At 36.1% G+C, this 19,123-nt stretch overlaps 1 protein-coding gene across 7 annotated transcripts in view; it reads left to right on the plus strand.

Moving 5' to 3' along the window:
* Positions 1-11,905, plus strand: part of TRIM33 (tripartite motif containing 33) — a 148,159-nt gene extending 136,254 nt beyond the window's left edge. Inside the window, exons 16-21 of one of the 7 annotated variants that reach the window (XM_089917374.1) lie at positions 1,389-1,512; positions 3,204-3,278; positions 5,212-5,364; positions 6,794-6,844; positions 6,924-7,132; positions 8,250-11,905. In XM_089917374.1, the coding sequence (XP_089773500.1) occupies positions 1,389-1,512; positions 3,204-3,278; positions 5,212-5,364; positions 6,794-6,844; positions 6,924-7,132; positions 8,250-8,379 (742 nt within the window). In that variant the 3' untranslated portion in view covers positions 8,380-11,905. Of the gene's footprint in view, positions 1-1,388; positions 1,513-3,203; positions 3,279-5,211; positions 5,365-6,793; positions 6,845-6,923 lie in introns of all 7 variants that reach the window. The other 6 variants (XM_089917389.1, XM_089917395.1, XM_089917384.1 and 3 more) reach the window with 6 other exon arrangements.
* Positions 11,906-19,123: the final 7,218 nt, after the last annotated feature.

Genomic DNA, 19,123 nt, shown 5'->3' on the forward strand with positions numbered 1-19,123 from the left:
CCCCCTTGGCGGCTAAGTCTGATTTCAAGCATTAAAACATTGATTGATGAGCATCCAGTGCAAGCTGATGATTCCAGCCAATACAGCAGAACAAATGTGCTGGGCTGGGTTACGATACCTGTAGTCTGGTCGTAATTCTGTAGTGAACTAACTTAATTAGCTTGGACGGTTCACTGATTTTCAGGGATTAGTTTCTGCATCTACGAGTAGTAGGGTTTGGATTAGAAGAGTTATTTTTCTTCCCTTCCATTTAACATATTTATGTTCGTGGTATTTCATCTCCAGTTGATTTCAGAGACCTTAAAATAGTAGAATCATACTTATTTCTTTAAGCCTTCCTTCTTCCCCTGCCCTAACCCCCTGGTTTTTTAAGTGAAAGTAAACCAGTGTCCTTGGGAAAACCCAGCTTCTTTCTGCCTATAGATTGAAAGATTCACATTTTTTCTCAGATTCCTGAGAAGTAATGATTTTAGTTGATTAATGCTACCCTTTCTGAAAAATTCAGCCTTTAGTATTAGAAAAGTAGTGGATATATGAACAGTGCCAGAATATTTTTCTGAAGCATTGTAATTCTTACCTAAATCTTAGAAGGTGTAGTCCTTTGCCACAGATGTATTAAGGACCTTCTTTTTCTTTACTCTTTTAGAAAAAAACATTGGCATTTTGGTCTTAAAATTAAGGCTTTTCATATTTTTGTTTCCGTTGGATAGTAACATCTGCTGGAACGTTAGAATTTTGCCACTGAAAGCTTTCTCTCAAAGGCAGATGCTTTGGAAGGAATTGAAACTGTTGACACATTTTAGTATAATCCCTAGACTTAGAATATATATATGATGAGGAAGAGAAAGGGTAGAATGCATTTGAAGTAATCAAATTGGAGTTTATGGTTTGATAGAAATCCTGATACAAAAAACTATTGACTGAGCAGATTTAAAAGACTGGCCATGAAAAAGTAATTGTTATATTTTTGGCATCTTTAATACATGCCAAAACAGTACAAGATACCCGAGGGACTGTATCGTGTACTCCTTTCTTCTTCACGCATATGAGGTCACTGTCATGGTCATACTGGGGTATTGAGAATTGGTCTTATGCTGCAAGTGCTGATCATCAGCTTTGTGCTATGAAGAGACAGACCCCTTTTGAATAGAGATAGTGGGGTTATATTGCTTTCCAGAAGGTAATCAGTTGAAGAATGGAAACATTTGGGGAAGCTTTTATCACATAACTTCACTTTATGAGATGTGGCAAAAATAGTACCTCTCTTTTCCACAAAAACTGGAAAGGAAAGAAAACAAAGAAACTGGAGACTTACCTCTAGGGAACTAGCTTCCTTAGAGTGGGTTTTGTTATAATTACATGGACTAATTGCCTATTTCCTTCTTTAGTGGGGACTGGATATGCACATTTTGCAGAGATATTGGGAAACCAGAAGTTGAATATGATTGTGATAATTTGCAACATAGTAAGAAGGGGAAAACTGCACAGGGGTTAAGCCCCGTGGACCAAAGGGTAAGTGTCAAATAAATTGATTTATTATTAGGGATTCTGTAGTTGTGTGGCTATACATCTTTTTTTTTTTTCTTCAGTGTAATATACATATAACCTGATAAATTTTCATTTTTTAATCTCATTATCTGATAGTATGTTCATAATTTCTGAAATCTTTGTCTGTAGCCCTCAGCTCTAGGCTCTTAGATCTAGCTTCCTCATACTTAACATTTCCCAGCGAAAATCTTGATTTCTAATCCTCTCCTTCAAAAAGCAAAAGCAGGGGACTTCCCTGGTGGTACAGTGGTTAAGAATCCACCTGCCAGTGCAGGGGACACGGGTTGAAGCCCTGGTCCGGGAAGATCCCACATGCTGTGGAGCAACTAAGCCTGTGTGCCACAACTACTGAACCTGCACTCTAGAGCCTGGGAGCGACAACTACTGAAGTCCACGTGCCTAGAGCCCGTGCTCTGCAACAAAGACATGCCACCCCAATGAGAAGCCTGTGCACCACAACGAAGAGTAGCCCCTGCTCGCCACAACTAGAGAAAGCCCCCGCACAGTAACAAAAACCCAATGCGGACAAAAATAAATAAATTTATTTATTTATTTTAAAAAAGCAAAAGCAAGAAAATAACGACATAAAAAACTGCATCCTTCTCTCAGTAATTCCCATCATCAAATGGTACCACCGGTCATCTCTGTTGCTCAAGCCAGGAATCTGTTAGAAGAATCAGGAATGACTATAATACCATTTTCTCACTTCCCCCAACCATTACCTTCTGAGACAGCCATCATAGTTTTTCATCTGCACTACTGTAATATCTCTTTGCTGAACTCCCTGATTCTACTCTTGCCCCCTTACAGTCCATTTTCTATGCAGTACATAGTGTTCTTTTTTAAATATGTAAACAAGTCTATCACTTCTTTGCTTAAAATCTTCTAATAGCATCCCATCATATTAAGAATGAAATCCAAAATCCTCTCATCATTTCACTCAGATTTCTTTTGATCTGGCCTATAGTCTGATCTCCAAAGACAAAATATCTTTCATGTACTTCTGTGGTCACTGCAGTTACGTTTGGCTTTGATCTAATGTATAAACTTGCAAAATCCATCTTCCACTATCTTTGAGGAGAAGGTATGTGTTTAGAGTATACAAACGGATATTAAAAAGTTTAAGCATATAAACACTATAAATGTAAAATGCATATCAATTTACTCCTGATTGTATAACGAAATTCTAGAATTGGACTGAGAAGACACAGTTTTTATTTAATTTTGAGCCTGAGCAGAATCCTTTCAAGAAAGGGAATAGCATGTATCTTGCCTGCCTCAGGGAATTAAAATGAGTAGCAACAATCATAAATTGTTGTACAAAATGCTGTATGTTGCTTTAATGACTCCTTTCTATTTGTATAAATAGTTAAGAGGTAATAGTAGGTAAATTACCTGAGTTATCAGATGAGAACAAAGGCACTCTGTCTTTGATAAGTTCATTTAAAGTAGGACAGAAGATAGTCATAGTCTCAAACCTAAATAGAAAACAAGGTAGTTTTCTTTGGGTATTTATTTAGTTGGATAGCTAGTATGTAGGAGGCTTATCTTCAGTGTGTTGTAATAATGCTTTGTACTGATAAAGTTCTTATTCTTAAGAATATCTTTTGAGAGGGAAAACATTTCATGGGTTTTCCTTTCTTTTCTTGGGCCAGAAGTGTGAACGTCTTCTGCTTTACCTCTATTGCCATGAATTAAGTATTGAATTCCAGGAGCCAGTTCCTGCTTCGGTGAGTTGTTTACCTTAGTACCTTCCTGTTGAAGAAGTTTTAGTATAATACTTAAGGGTATGGGGCTCTGGCCTTAGACTGCTAATGGTAAAACTCAGGCTTGAGTAATCTCCTCAACCAAGGTGCTCAAATTCTCTTTTCTAATACTGTTTCTTCCCTCATTGGGTTATTTCAAGGATTCTTCTGTACAATAACCTGTGTAAAATATGTTAGCATGTACCTGATAAAATTTCTGAGTAATAAGAAGTACTTGTGATGTTATTAGGGCTAAATGGCTATGAGATTCACTTGTTAAAATTGCAGTTTGTTTTTAAAGACCGTTGCTGTGATAAAAACTTAATGAATTTAATTTCCACTTCTTTTATTGGGTTGGCCAAAAAGTTCATCTGGGTTTTTCCATAAGCTGTTACTTTTAAAATGGACATAAAGGATACAGGTACAGGTATAATGGAAAGAGTCTTGAACTAGGAATCAGAAGACTTAACTTTTCCTAGTTCTGCCGCTAACCAGCCTTATAACTGGGGAAATTACATAATTTTCTGCCTCTACTTTTTTTTTTTTTTTTTTTTTTTTTTGCGGTACGCGGGCCCCTCACTGTTGTGGCCTCTCCCGTTGCGGAGCACAGGCTCTGGACGCGCGGGCTCAGCGGCCATGGCTCACGGGCCCAGCTGCTCTGCGGCATGTGGGATCTTCCCGGACTGGGGCACGAACCCGTGTCCCCTGCATCGGCAGGCGGACTCTCAACCACTGCGCCACCAGGGAAGCCCTGCCTCTACTTTTTTAACTGTACAGTGGGAATATTGAACTAAATTATTTCTAAGGTTCCAGTTCTATGATTGATTCTAGGATCTATATCTTAGGGAGAAAATAACTATATAAGTATTAATTTGAACAAAAGTGTAAAGTTGAACCTTGCACACTGGTTCTGCTTCATAAGCCCTCTTTTATGAACATTCAAGATTAAGAGAAGACTGTGGGACAATTTGCAAGCCAATGCCCTTTGTTTATCTTACAGGAGATTTTTGTAAGGAGTAAAGGCTCTAAAATTCCATAGTAAAAGGAATATCAGGGATGCTCAGTGCCTTATAAATGGTATAAGAATATGCAACATATATTTACTTGCCGTCAGTTGTTGAATTAAGATAATATTGGATACCAGGCCTGTTACAGAGCATTGAATAGTAATTTGTTTACTGGGTAGGCTCAGGAATGGATTTTAAAGTACAAAAGGTCTAGATACAAGGAAGATGTTTTGTTCAGATAGTAATCATCTGATACCAAGAAGTCTATCTGTTCTTCAAGTTTAGGGACTTTACAGTAGAAGATTACTTTCCAGTGTTTTCTTTTCATGAACTATTTAAATAGTTTCTCCATGTTCAGTTATTTTGCAAGGATACAAATTTTTGGCCAAGAGTTGCAGCCAGAACTCCCAAGTATAATCCTAAATGATTAATAAAAATTTATCTTGTGTTATTACAGTCTTTTCCCCTCTATTGCTATGTCCAGAGTTCTCTGTGATACAAGGTTTTATCCTCTAAAAGATACCCTATTCTAATAATAACAATACATTTTGTAATCTTTTTCCCTTTTTTAAAAAAAAACAGGAGTCATACAATTCTGATGGGCTAGATTTGTCCTTAACACTAGTGGTTGGCTACCCTTGCTGATTGCTTTTTTTCCAAATTTTCTTATTAAAGATAGAACTTTGGGTCCTTCACTAACCATGGACACTGCCACATATTCTGAATATGATTTGATTTTCATGATGTGCATGTGACAGAAGATTTAAAGTACAATTCATTACACTCAAAATTTGCATGCAGCTGGTTCGATCAACACATGTTTTTCTCTAAAATTAATATGCTTTGCATTTTCAAATTAAACACTTCGGCATTTTTTGAGAATCTTTATCTATCCTTATTTGTTTCTTTAGATACCAAACTACTATAAAATTATAAAGAAACCTATGGATTTATCAACCGTGAAAAAGAAGCTTCAGAAAAAACATTCCCAACACTACCAAATCCCAGATGACTTTGTGGCTGATGTTCGTTTGATCTTCAAGAACTGTGAAAGGTTTAATGAAGTATGTTAGCTTCCAAACTATAGAGTCTTGGATTAGTAGTTTTTGTTTGTTTGCTTACTTGGTTATTGGATTTTGTTTTTCCTGCCAAGAGATTTTTCTGAGTTGATTTCTAAAATTTATTCTGCTTCAGTTCTGTCAAAAGTAAAATTTGATTGCATCCACAGCTCCAAAGAAGAAAGTTTACTGTGTATAATTTGAAGTATATACTTAAATATAATGTATTAAATTAAGAATATTATTGGATGTCCCTTTCTGTACATGTTGAGAGTTGAGATAAGTATAGAAGATAGTCTGTAGTTAAGTATATTTTGCGGGAAATGATTACAGACAAGCCTACATTTGGGGTACATTTAGGAAAGGCATTTGTACCAGTGTCCTTAGATTTTGTTATTGACCATATAAATATAGAACCTTAAAATTATAAACTCACGTGGCTCATCTTGAATAGTAGCCCAGAGTGTATAATTTTGAGTTATCTGATCTCAGTGTGACTTTCATTAACTTTGGTTATGTATTTTTTTGAGAATAAAGATGAGCTATCCATACCTTTAGAAGAAATCTGATAGATATTTACCTCCTTCAAGGAAATTTTTGTTATCTTTGGGAAGCTCAAGTCTCTTGTTGTTCAGGAATATTTTCATTATTATAAGAGAAGAAAATGGATGAGATTCCACAAAATCTTCAAAAAGATTACTACTAAAATCTTTATTGCTGAAAAAACTTGGGTGCCATATGAATGTTATTAAAAAATCAAATTGAATCATTTAAAGTGTACTCATAGTTTCCCCTGGAAGCATCTAGGTGACTTTTTAAAATAAAAAAAATTTTTTCTTATTAGGTGACAAGTTCTGGTCACCTTTATAGCCATGTGCCACAGAGAATATAGTAAAACCTCACTCACTTGAAGTTAAATTAATACAGTCCCAAGTTTCTTGTGTTATTTTCTAATTCAGTTAGATTATTTTCAAATAAGTATACTTTCATGAACCATAGCTAACATTTTCCAGGAAGAAGACTTATTTTACCTGCTTTAATAATAGTTAACTAAATTATGATTAACAAATTGCCATACAGATAGAATTCTGACTTAGTGGTTGTTGAAAGTTTGGCAGTTTTTAAAAAAAATATTTCTTATATCATTTTTTTCACAAATATTTTTCTCTTAAATATATTGATGTATTCAAACCAACTCCTACTCAGGTTGACCTCACTAATTCAGAATTTGAGACAATTTTGCAGTAGCTTTAGTAATAGCTTTGTTAAGAAAGGGGGTCCATGTTCTGTATAATTTTAGAAAGCACTTGATCTGGTCATAGCAATTTGTTCCTCCTAGTATGGCTGACTTTCGTCGCCAATCCTATGCAGTCTTATAACTTTAGAAAGGATTATAATTTCCCTTTTTTTTTTTTGACTCTGGTATCCTTTTTAGATGATGAAAGTTGTTCAAGTTTATGCAGAAACACAAGAGATTAATTTGAAGGTAAGCTTTTCAGACCATGCAAACTTGGTGAAGGAATATGCATTACCAATAGGTGAATATTCCTATCTTTTGCTTGCAGGCTGATTCAGAAGTAGCTCAGGCAGGGAAAGCAGTTGCATTGTACTTTGAAGATAAACTCACAGAGATCTACTCAGACAGGACCTTCGCACCTTTGCCAGAGTTTGAGCAGGAAGAGGATGATGGTGAGGTAACTGAGGACTCTGATGAAGACTTTATACAGCCCCGCAGAAAACGCCTAAAGTCAGATGAGAGACCAGTACATATAAAGTAAAATGACATGAACTTAAATCAATTGTTTAAAAAAAGAAAAGAATGAAAAACTTTATTTAAGTGTTGCTGGAATATCCTGCCTACAGTGGGCACCTCCTTGAAGAAGCTGATAGCTTTTACACAGTATTAGATTGAAATAATGGACAGAAAACACATTCTTGTCAAGAAAGGGGGGAAGGACTCTATTTGCAACTTTAAAAGTAAAAACAAAAGCGAAAGTAAAATGATTTGAAGATTTCTGTTACCACAGAGAATGGTTCTGATGGTTAGAATGGGCATATGTTGATCACTTGGTATTGATTGGTGCAGATACTGAGTGTTCAAGTACTTAAGGGTCATGTCACTGGTTAAATTGTCTCTTTGGAGTAGAGTGCACAACTATTAAACCAACTTTTATCCCTCCCCCCCCACACATATACATACTGGCTTATTTTCTAGTTAAAAATCAAAGTTGCTCAGATTCTACTTTGATGTCAGTGCAGATGTGCATTGCATCATGCTGTTATATTTTCTCTCATTTTGATGCTGTTGGCCCTTAGTTTTATATTGGTTTAAAGAACTCAACAATAGTTTATTTTCTGTTCATACTTAAGAGCCTAGGAAACATGACCATTGATCATCATTTAATCAACTTTTAATGTTCTACTGAAATAAATATGGTAACGTTTCAGTAGCAGATCATTTACAGTACTCATTTCCAGAAGACACTTCCACAGAATTGCACTTCCAAATCAAATCATCTGATCATAGTTATTCCCGTGAAAGGTAGAATGTTTGTTTGAAAATTAATCTAGTTTTCTGTACATTTAAAATTTGATTGCGAAGGTGACAGCTGGCTCTTATCCAGTCTTCCTTCATATCAGTTTTCTGATAGACCACTATTGGCAAACAGTAATCTGTCAACTACCAAATGTGTAAAATTTTCTGTATTTCACTTTGTCTTATTTGTAAATAGTGAACTAAAACTTCTGGCAGATCAGCAACATTTGCTGAGCCTGTTTTTTAAGCTAATATGTATTCTTACTAATGTTCCTATCAAGAATGGATTTGTAATATATGCTGTCTATTTCTAATGTTCACATTCATATTTTGAGGTTCTATCTTATTTTAATAGAGAACAGACTTCTCAGAAAATCTTCAGAAGCAGCTTATTATTAAAATATCAAAATATTGAAATAAACCCGGTGGGGTTAGAGTACTCATCCGTCCACCAAGTGGGACATTTGCATGGACTGGGGGCTTAAAGGACGTAGAAGAGACCTGTAAGTATATCCTGAAAATGAGCCAATCAATCCCCACTTGAATGGTTACTGGAGTAAACCCACCTTTACTACTCTGATTTTAGCACCCGAGGCAGATAAACCACCTTGGCTCTGTTTCATTTTTCTTCTCTTCATTTGTGATGCTCAGATCCAAGATGCGTGTTCTAGACTGTGTACAGGCTTCTCTTTTGTTGAGTTAAAAATTTTAGTCCTACTTTTGTATGGACATGTTAGAATGTAAAGTGACCAAAATAGAAGACTTGCCATTAGATATTTTTCAGACATCAGCAGATTTGTGGCAAATTATTTGCCTTTTAAAAAATTCAGCTTGAACAGTTCAGACAGTAGACTACTCAGAAAAAAATTATTTGACATAATTGTCTAAGAGGTAAATATTTTTTAGTGCATATTGAATCAAATAAAGTGCTCTAAAGAAGTTATTATACAAATTTCTTTGGGTTGTTTTTTTTTCTTAACAAGTGGTGGGGGTAAAAATGAATATGATTCAAGCCTTCTGATGGTATATTGGTTTTATTATTGCTACTGACTTCATTCTGTGGCTTTCTTTTAGCTTCTTTTTCAGTTTCATTATAAGTTAAACTTCAAAACATATACCAAATTTTTATCATTTTACTCAAATTTTAAGTTCTTTAAGAACAGGTTTCTTATAAAAAGGAGAAAATTGTTTTAAAATGCCTTTATCTGTGTGCATTTTCCTCTTTCCCACAACATTCATGATTTCAGTTTATCAGGAGACTTACCGAAGGGCACATTTTTGGAAAGTGATGAGTAACAGTAAAACTTCATTTTGCCAAGCCACTGAGTTCTAATATTTTATGCTTGCTCTTCATATGAATACTTTTCACGAGTCTTAGATAATAGGTTCTACCAACGGGGGCAGAAACAAAAATTTTAAGTAAATATTTATTTCTTGATATTTGGGGCCTTAAAAGGTAATGTGTTTCATTCAAAACATTTCCATGTTAGATGGCGTTTTTGTTTTCTTTTAATTTAAGATTAGTTCTTAAAAAAGCTACTTATTGCCAGCATTTAACAGGCTTCATTTCTCTTAACAGAAGGTAGTTCATACGGCTGAGGAATTACTATTAAATTATATAGCTAGCAACAAACCACGTTTAAGTGAAGGTATTCACTTTAGATTTCATTAAAGCTTTTTTCTTGCACATTTATCATTGTGTTTCTAAGCTGATTTGTTCGGCACTAATATGACTGTAAAAAAATATAAAAATTTAAATTGGTATTCAGATATCTTACATGTTTTCCTACTAATTTATGTTTTAAAAAGACAAACATTGAATATTGATCCCTGAAGGTGTTTGTTTTGATACTCCCTTACATTTGTATTCTTTGTTAAAAGGCAGTATTTTTGATTTGTAGATGTTAGATGTTTCCTTAAAAGCTTGCAAACTTTCACCACACTTCATTTTTCATTTTCACTAAGATCAAAGTGTTCCTCAGTCTGTTCCTCTGGCTTAAATTTGTCTTTTTGTAGCACTGAGTGAAGGAATTGCTTTGCAAGGTGAAGTATGTATGTGTTCCAAAGTATGGTTAAATTGTAGGTCATGCGCTATATTGAAACATCAAATCATTACCACAGAGAAAGGTTAAGGCATTGAATCCACTGTTGAAATTATTCTTTTTGGAATCAACAAGGTACTTTCTGACTTCTATTCTTATATAAGGGAATTTTAAATAAATTTTAAAGTTAGTTAATTCTAATTTTTTGTTATAACACTTTGAGATTTTTAGTTAATCCAAAGAAATAATGCTTTTAAATAGAAGCAAAAGGTTTATGGTGTGCAAATCATAGATTTACCAATTACCTCAGCAGGTATCCTGCCATGTAACTATTAGTGATTAGTTTTAATAAGCCAGTAGACTTAGGTTTTCTGACTATGCTCCTGGGTTGTGGCCTACCATACATTATTAAACAGTCTCTTAGTAGTCAAAATGGGAGTAAATGCTGTGGCCCCCTCTCTCTTGGCCTTTTAAAGTCCTTTACCCATGCTCACTCACATACAACACATGAAGTATAAAAATCTCATTTCTTGAGGTCAGCACTGCTTATTTGCATACTTAACTTTGGATCAGTGAGTAGTTTTATAAAATCCAACCTCCCCAACTTCCCTAATTAAAACAATCAAGTTCTTAATTCATACCATGAATTCTTATACCATCTATATTAATAATCTGCTGGAGGTGATCCAAGGTTTAGTGTATTGCAGCTTGATCATATACCAGACCTGGATGTTTTATTTCTCTCACAGTTATCTCCTCCTTGATAAAGCAATAACACTGCTTTAAGTCTGTTGCCTAATAGCATGTCATAATCCTCTCCTGGATGGTGATTTTATAGGAAAGTTTGTATGCATATCACCCAGTCTATCTTTTAAAAATTAAGGAATTTAAATGTATGCTGGAGCTAATGACAATATATTGTGGCATTTTATTTTAAAAATTGGGGAAAGTTGCATATTTTTTTAAAAGTAGGCATTTGAGTAAAAGAATTGAAGGTACTTTTTTAAGAAAAAAATTTATATGCCACAGTTTACATAGACCTTTCAGATTTCAACATGTACTCTTGGATATAATGGTTTGTTTTATTTGGTCAAAATGCATGTATAGCATTTCTTCCATTTAGTTCCTTGTGTTTGCCTTCGTGGTCTTTTATATATTTTTTATTGTATCTGAGAAACAAAATTATCTTTGAAAATAAGTCAATTTGGATATATTTGTTATGATCAAACTACAAAATGTACAAAATTAAGTTTAGCCCTTTTCTAGAAAGCAAGTGATCTTTAAAATTAAAAATGCTGTTCTTTTAAATTCACCAAATTTGTATGTGGGAAGGCACTGAAATGATTTTGTAAGTGCCACTGCAGTACTCCCTTTCAAGTGTGGCCTAAATTTCAATCTTAAGAACGAAATGCATGTCTGCTCCTGGTCTGAAAAATGTAGGTATTAACTATGTTTTAAATCACAGTGAAACATGTATATAAGCCTATAACAAAAAGATTTGTGCAATCTGAAAGCCTGTTGATTTTCTATGTAGACATACCTACACACGAAAGGGTTAAATTCACATCCTTACTAGTTCCTTGCTTCCAGTATTTCAACTCTTCTCCCCTCATTATTATTATTACTAATATTACAATTACTATTATTTTTGCACATAGTTAACTACCCGTCAATATGATTCTGAAAGAAAAAGTGCTGTTTCTGTGGTATTGTATTCTCTAAATCATCATATTTAATTTTTTTAAACAAGGTTGCAGTTTCTAATTGTTCCGTTCCTGTGTTTTTTGCTGGTGTGTAATAAAAGCAAGATTTTCTTTTCATGGTTATTTAATACATTAGCTACCTGTAAATATTTCTTGTTATAATGCTCTGGAATGTGTTGTAGAAGTTGTATTAGATTAGTTTAAAGCTTTGTTTGAAAGCCACATTGTTTTGGTTATTTCTATTAAATTAGAAAATTGAAAAAGTTTTCAAATGAATTTCTTTTTTTTTCTTCCTCTTTGAGTTGAGACTTAATCATTTAAATTTATTTTTAAAATTTATACTCTGTGCAGGGCACTGGAGATATCGTCATGAACAAGATAAAATACAGTCCCTTCCCTCACGTGTTTAGACTCTGTTGGAGAATAATGAGTGCTATGGTAGGGATTAACACATAAGAAAGGATCTAACCCCAAATTTTGTTGGTCAGGGAAGCGATCTCTCTCACTCATAAAAGATAGGACCAGGTAAAAGAGAAAAGGAAAAAAGAATAAATATACAGAAGCCTAAAAATGAAAGAGAACATCTATGTATTCCAGGACCTGAAAAGTTCAGTTTGGCTGGAATAGAATGTAAGTTGGAGTAGTAAAATACTAAGCTGGAGAAATGAGCAGGGTCCTTTTCAAGCAGAGGGGTTTGAAAGTCATGTTAAAGGGTTTGGGGCTTTCACTGAGGGCCACAAGGAGCCCCTGAAGAATATTAAGCACGATGGGACTTGGTGAGTTGATATAATCAGGTGTGCCTTTTTGAAAGATCATTTTAATTATGAAGAATGAATTATGAGGAGATTGGTAGTGGAGAGACAATTGTAGGCTCCGAGTAATTTAGGTGAGCAGTAAACTAGCTGTCTGGCAGTGGAGATGGAAAATAGCAGTCAAATTTTAGAGATTTAAAAAGTGAAATAGACCAATGACTGAGGCCACGCAGTTGTCTACGGCATATTTTATGTGGTACCTATTAAAATAGTAAAGAGGGGGAGAAAAGAAAAGACTTGGGAGTTTGTTGAGTTTAAGGTAACTCTGGAAAATTAAGGTGCAGGTAGGTGTCCATAGTTCTGGTGCTTACAGAAAATCCTTGGGCTGCAGATAGAACCTGTAAGATAAATCAGGAATCACGTCTGTTTTATTCATCACTGAATGCCTAGCACACGGTAGGCATGCTAGCACACAGTAGGCATTCAGTAAACAAATGTCAGAGTTGAGTCACTTGCATAATAGTTGGTAACTGAAACAATGTAAGCGTATGGTATTGCCTAGGAAATTTATACAATAAGGATAGAATACTTAATGATAGCAGAGGCAACAACATTTAAGGATTAGGAAAAAAGACTCCACAAGTACACTATGGATTAGTCATGGAAGAAAGCCAGGAGAGCTATAATGGAAGACAAGAGAAAAAGGTGGCAAGAAGGGGTATGAAGTATCAGTGATAAAATGTTGGAGCAAGAGATGAAGTAATGCTAAAGTGGCTATTGAATTTAGGAATGCAGAAGCCATAGATGACCTTGGTAAGACCTGCTCCAGTTTGAGCAGCAACAAGAGTTCAGTGGGTTAGATTAATGACTATTCTTTCAAAAAATATGACTTTGGTTTTTCTTTAGGTTATACAGAGCTTATGGCCATGAATAATCAAGTAAAATATCAGAATGAAACCTCCAAATTATCATCTTTCTAGATGCATTTCGTGTAGTGGAAAAAGCATGGATTTTGGCCATTGGGGAGACTTTGGTTTAAACATTTTGAAGTGATAGATTTACTGATCTGTGTGAACCCAGAGTTTTACTTTGTGTTGTGAAATGGAGATAGTCATATGCAGCTCATGGAATTGCTATGGACACAAGATCCTTTGTAGCCACAGGGTTGACACATAGTAAGTTCTCAACAACCATATAGCTTCCTGTTTCTTCTTCCTGCTATTGGGATGAAAAGGGGGAAGGTTAGAAATGTAATTTCTCCCTTTTTACTGATGAAACAAGAAGAGACTTCAGTACAGGACCCCAAGGCTTTTAAATCTATCCTCAACTCTTAAGTAGTTAAACATGTCCTTCACTAATTTAATTGGTCCTTAGACTTCTAGATCTCAGCATATACCCATATTTTGCTCTAGATTTTTAGGAAATAAAAAATGCAAAAAATGAATTGGTAGGATACAGTACCTAATGCCAGGTTTTGTCTCAAGCTTCCCCTTTTCATATTACTTGGGCTCAGGTGGTGGTAAATATATCACTGTTCTTTCATTTACAAATATGTTACTGTTGTTGATTTGGAAAGGCAATACATAGGGACATCAGTTTCTGACAGCATGGCAGACTGCATGCCCTGAGGAACTCTGATGGTTCAAACATCTGAAATGCTGGGTAAGATTCACTTAAAAACAAACAAAAACCTTCTTTAAATGCATTGCTGAGTCAGGAAAGAAGAAAGATGCTCAAAGCTCCACCCTATCACCTGTAGCATTTTTGCCAGAAGTATTTGACCTGAATCTAATCATGTGAAATAGACAAAAGTGGAATATAGGACATTTACAGAGATGCCTGATGTGAATTATTAAAGTAACTGCTGTGTAAAACAGGTATGGAGACTATTCTAGATCAAACAGTGACATGAAATGCATGAACTGTGATTTGATCTTGAATTAAATAATCCCCACCATTAAAGACATTTTAGGCACAGCTGTGGAAATTTGTATATGAACTCTTAAATGATATGGAATGTTTAACTTCCTTAGGTGTGATAATGGATTTGTGCTTATATTGGAAATCTTCTTAGGAGATGGCATGCTGTAATATGTAGGGATGAAGTATTTTATTATTGTAAATGGTTAGGCAAAATGTGTGTGTGTATGATAATGCAAATGTGGCGGAATAACAACTGCTGAAATCAGTTAAGGGTAGATGGATGCATATTGTATTGTTTCAAACTTCTGGAGACTTGAAATTTTTCAAAATAAATTAATTTGGGGTGGGGGGGACAAAAAGCATGAATCCAGAGAAGTAAGCATTAAAGAAGACAATTGCTCCAGGTGTCCTGAGGACTTTGGAATGAGCCAAACTTTAAAATGGTGACAAAGCATAGGGCCTACATAAGTGTGAAGTTTGAGTGAGATACTCTTCCAAAACCTGGGACCTCAAAATATGATATACTCAGTGAAGGAATGAAGCAGGATAGGCTACCTCAGAGAGAGAACTGGGTGGAGGGAAGACAAAAAATCTTCCCTGAGAATTTGAACCCACAAGCCAACACAGACTCATACTTTTCTTTTTCTTTTTTTTTTTTTTGCGGTACGCGGGCCTCTCACTGTTGAGGCCTTTCCCATTGTGGAGCACAGGCTTCGGATGCGCAGGCTCAGCGACCATGGCTCACGGGCCTAACCGCTCAGTGGCATGTGGAATCTCCTCGGACCGGGGCACGAACCTGTGTCTCCTGCATTGGCAGGCAGACTCTCAACCACTGCGCCACCAGGGAAGCCCCAGACTCATACTTTTATGGAGTCAGAAAAATTAAAGTTGTTTCAGGTTAGAAGTGGTTTCAGACACTTAACAGATTTAATGTTAATACTCTCTTACAGAAAGCACTTTAGACCCAATCTCAAATAATTTTCATAGGTAGTGTTCTAATAGTCTTGGACTCATATTCAGAGTCACAAAAATGAGAAATGATTTTTTAAAAATCAGGAGAAACAGTAGGTTTTGACCTCTAACGATGGCAGATATTGAAATTATTGGATGAGTGTGTTCAAAGACATTTTAAAAAATTAACATATCTAAAATTTGGATGGCATTGTATATTTTGGTTATGTTAGTGGTACAAAAAAATGGTGTATCCTTCAATACTTAATGGCTTAGATTCATTGAAATACAATACAGGGAAAAGAAGAGAACATCAACAAATTGAGAAGGAACAAGAGTATTAAAAATGGTGGAGGTGGGGGATAACAAGAGCGCATGAGAAGGAAAATGATCAGTAAGACTGAAACAGTAAAACATTTGGACACAAAAAACAACACATAAAAGACCAAGATGCAATTATACAGAATGCAGTGCATTACAGAGACAGAGGGTGTGAAGGAGAGGTTAAAGGACATCAAGAACATGTGGAGAAGGTCAGTGAACATCTAATAGTGTATGAGAAGGAGGTGATAGAATGGTTATGGATAACATTTGAAGGTATTTTGGCTGAGAATTAAAAAATTTGATTAAAGTCAAACATCCTCAAATTTGTGGAGTCTGGGAAATAAGTCAATAGCTAGATCTACTGAGCTAAGTTCTGGAAGATAAAGTCTAGAACCTACAAAAATGAGAAGTCAGAGCAATACCCTTATGAAGCAAACCACCAAAATAGAGGGTCTTAAAAGAGCAAGAGAAGACCTTACCTAGAAGTAACAGTAATTAGTCCTTACAGGTGCTTAAGAACAACAGTAAAAACCAGAAGACAGTGGAATAATATTTTAGATACTGAGAGGAAGCTGTTAGCCTAGAATTCTGTACCCAACAAAACTATCAAGAAAAAAGGGAAGGACTTTTTAGCTAAAAAGAGCTTACTACCAATATATCTTCATTAAATGAATGTCTTATGTGTTACTCCAAGAAAAGCAGAAAGAAGATCTAAGACACAAGAAGGAATAGTGAGCAAAGAAAATGGTTAATGAGGGTAAAGTAAACTTTATAAAACAATATTGATGTCAATTTTTGCAAGTTAAAAGAAGAACTGAATGACAGCATGAGGAACTCTACTTCCTCGCTCCCTGGAAACTGGCAAAAAAAACACCTGTTTTTAAAATATTTATTTCATTTTTGGCTGTGTCTGGTCTTAGTTGCGGCACACAGGATCTTTCATTGTGGTGCACAGGCTCCAAAGCACGAGGGTTCTGTAGTGGTGTGTGGGCTTCAGGACGTATGGGCTCTGTAGTTGCAGCATGCAGGCTCTCTAGCTCAGTAGCTGTGGGCCTGTGGGCTTAGTTGCCCTGCAGCATGTGGGATCTTAGTTCCCGACCAGGGATCAAACCCACATCCCCTGCATTGGAAGACAGATTCTTAACCACTGGACCAGGCAAGTCCCCCAAAATTATTAACAAAATAAAACACATAAAGCCTCTGAAGATGGTCCTGTGTGGGAACAGCAGGTGAAGAAACATCTCTTCAAGAAAACCTATGAAAATTCTGTTGGAATGTTTAGAATCTATAATAGTTGAACCAAGACCCCCACCCCTTTGTCAGCTCTGTGACATATCAGCTCTTTGCTGCAGCGAAAAACAGGCTTCCTCTCCCTCAGCTCCCAATTGGAAGGCTCTCTACCTGGGAAAAGCAGGATATCAGTCTTTCTCATCCTGCCCCCAGCTACCTGTTGCTGAGGTTAAGTCTTGAGTGTGGCTGAGAAGTGGGAGCTCCCTTCTTCTATTCAGTCTGCACTCAGAGAATGGAGGCTCCACCTTGAGTGTGGCATGCTTAGAATACTGGGACACTGATCACCTCTGCCCTGGCTCATGAAGTGGTGGTTCCATGCCAGGAGAGACAAGCTGAGGCCTCAGACTGCATTCCCACTTCCACCACTGAGCTTCTGGAGTAGGGGTGTCACTCAGAAGTTTGACATTGTTCAAGCTATGCGTGGACTAGAGATTGGACTGTGCTTGGCTTAGAGATTTTACCTTGGAGAAGCAGTTTATGAAACCAATATCTCCTAATCTCTGCTGAAAGAAGACTTGATTTGCAACAGCATCAATAACTTCAAACGTGAGAGCACAACACTAGAGGTCGTAGCAAAAAGCAACTGAGAATAAATTCAAAATACAATCTAAACTGTAGGTAAACTAGTTTGCAGGAGAAAACCATGGAATAAGGCAGCTTGAAGAAGCCATCCTGAGATAAGTTTCAAACATCTCTATGCCTTTAAAGGAGACAGAATATGATTGGATTCGTTTATAGAGCATTTTATGCCCCACAACATTGTTGAGGACAATACAGCAGCTGGCAGTTATGGGAGTTTAACAGCTGGGCATGGTCAAAGAAACAAGGGAGCCCTACCGAACCCCAAGGAAAATGTGATTATATCCAAATCTGTGCCTTCTTGAGGAGATACATCAAAAGCTTAATGCTGGGAGAGGAGAGGGAGTACATTTCACTAAAAATGCAGCCAGTCACTAAACAAGTAACAATCCCTGGGGATGAGGGAGGGGAAGGACCCATTGCTACAATATATTATCTAAAACCTTCAGTCCCTGACAAATAATAATTATGCAAAGAAATAGGAAAGTATAACTCATACACTGGAAATAAAGCAGGCAACAGAAACTGCCTGTGAGAGTGACAAGGTGTTGGACTTATAAGAGACACTTGAAAGTAGAACTAAAGGAAACCATGGTTAAAAAGTAAACGAAAATATGATGACCATGTCACATCGAATGGAGAATATCAATAAGGAGACATATATTAAAAAGAACCAAATGGAAATTCTGGAGTTGCAAAGTACAATTTTAAAAATTCACTAGAGAGGCTCCACAGTATACTTGAACTGCAAGAAGAAAGAATAGATGAAGATGGATCAATAGAGATAAAAAGAAATGAAGAAACATGAATACAGCTTCAGAGAAATGTGGAATACCATAAAAGCGCATATGCAGAATGGGAATACCAGAAGGAGAGGAGAGAAGTAAAAATATTCAAAGAAAGTTCTCCAAGTACTGCAAAACAATAACTTTATACATCCAGGAACTTTAGTGAACCCCAAGTATGATAAAGAAATCCTCAGACACATCAAATTTAAAAGTGCTGAAAGTTAGGGCTTCCCTGGTGGCGCAGTGGTTGAGAGTCTGCCTGCTGATGCAGGGGACACGGGTTCGTGTCCAGGAAGATCCCACATACCGCGGAGCGGCTGGGCCCGTGAGCCATGGCCACTGAGCCTGTGTGTCCAGAGCCTGTGCTCCGCAACGGGAGAGGCCACAACAGTGAGAGGCCCACATACCGCAAAAGCACAAAAAAAAAAAAGAAAAAAAAAGAAAAAGACTATTTTGAAAGCAGCAAGAGAAAACTACTTTCAAGGGAGCAAGGTTAACAATTGACTTCAACAGTAACAGTGGAGGCAAGAAGGCCATGGGTAACATATTCAAAATGCTCAAAGGAAAAAAATGTCAACCAAGAATGCTATATCCAGCAAAGGTGTCTTTCATAAATAAAGGTGAAATAAAGACTTTTCTCAGATAAAACAAGATTTGAGAGAATTTGTTGCTAGCAGACTTGCCTTACAAGAAATACTTAAAAAGGAGTTAAGGTTGAAAGCAAATGACACCATGTGGGAATTTGAATCCATATCAGTAAAGATAATTATATAAGGTATGATTCTGTAATTATAGAAGACAGCATAAATGTATATTTTCCTTCTCTTAATTGTTATAAAAAGCAGCTGTATAAAAGAATATGTATATGTCATTGGGC

This window comes from Delphinapterus leucas, chromosome 1 (assembly GCF_059928025.1).
Source record: "Delphinapterus leucas isolate spDelLeu-1000000601 "Yukka" chromosome 1, BTC_Dleu_Yukka2, whole genome shotgun sequence".
Classification (NCBI taxonomy): Eukaryota; Metazoa; Chordata; class Mammalia; order Artiodactyla; family Monodontidae; genus Delphinapterus; species Delphinapterus leucas.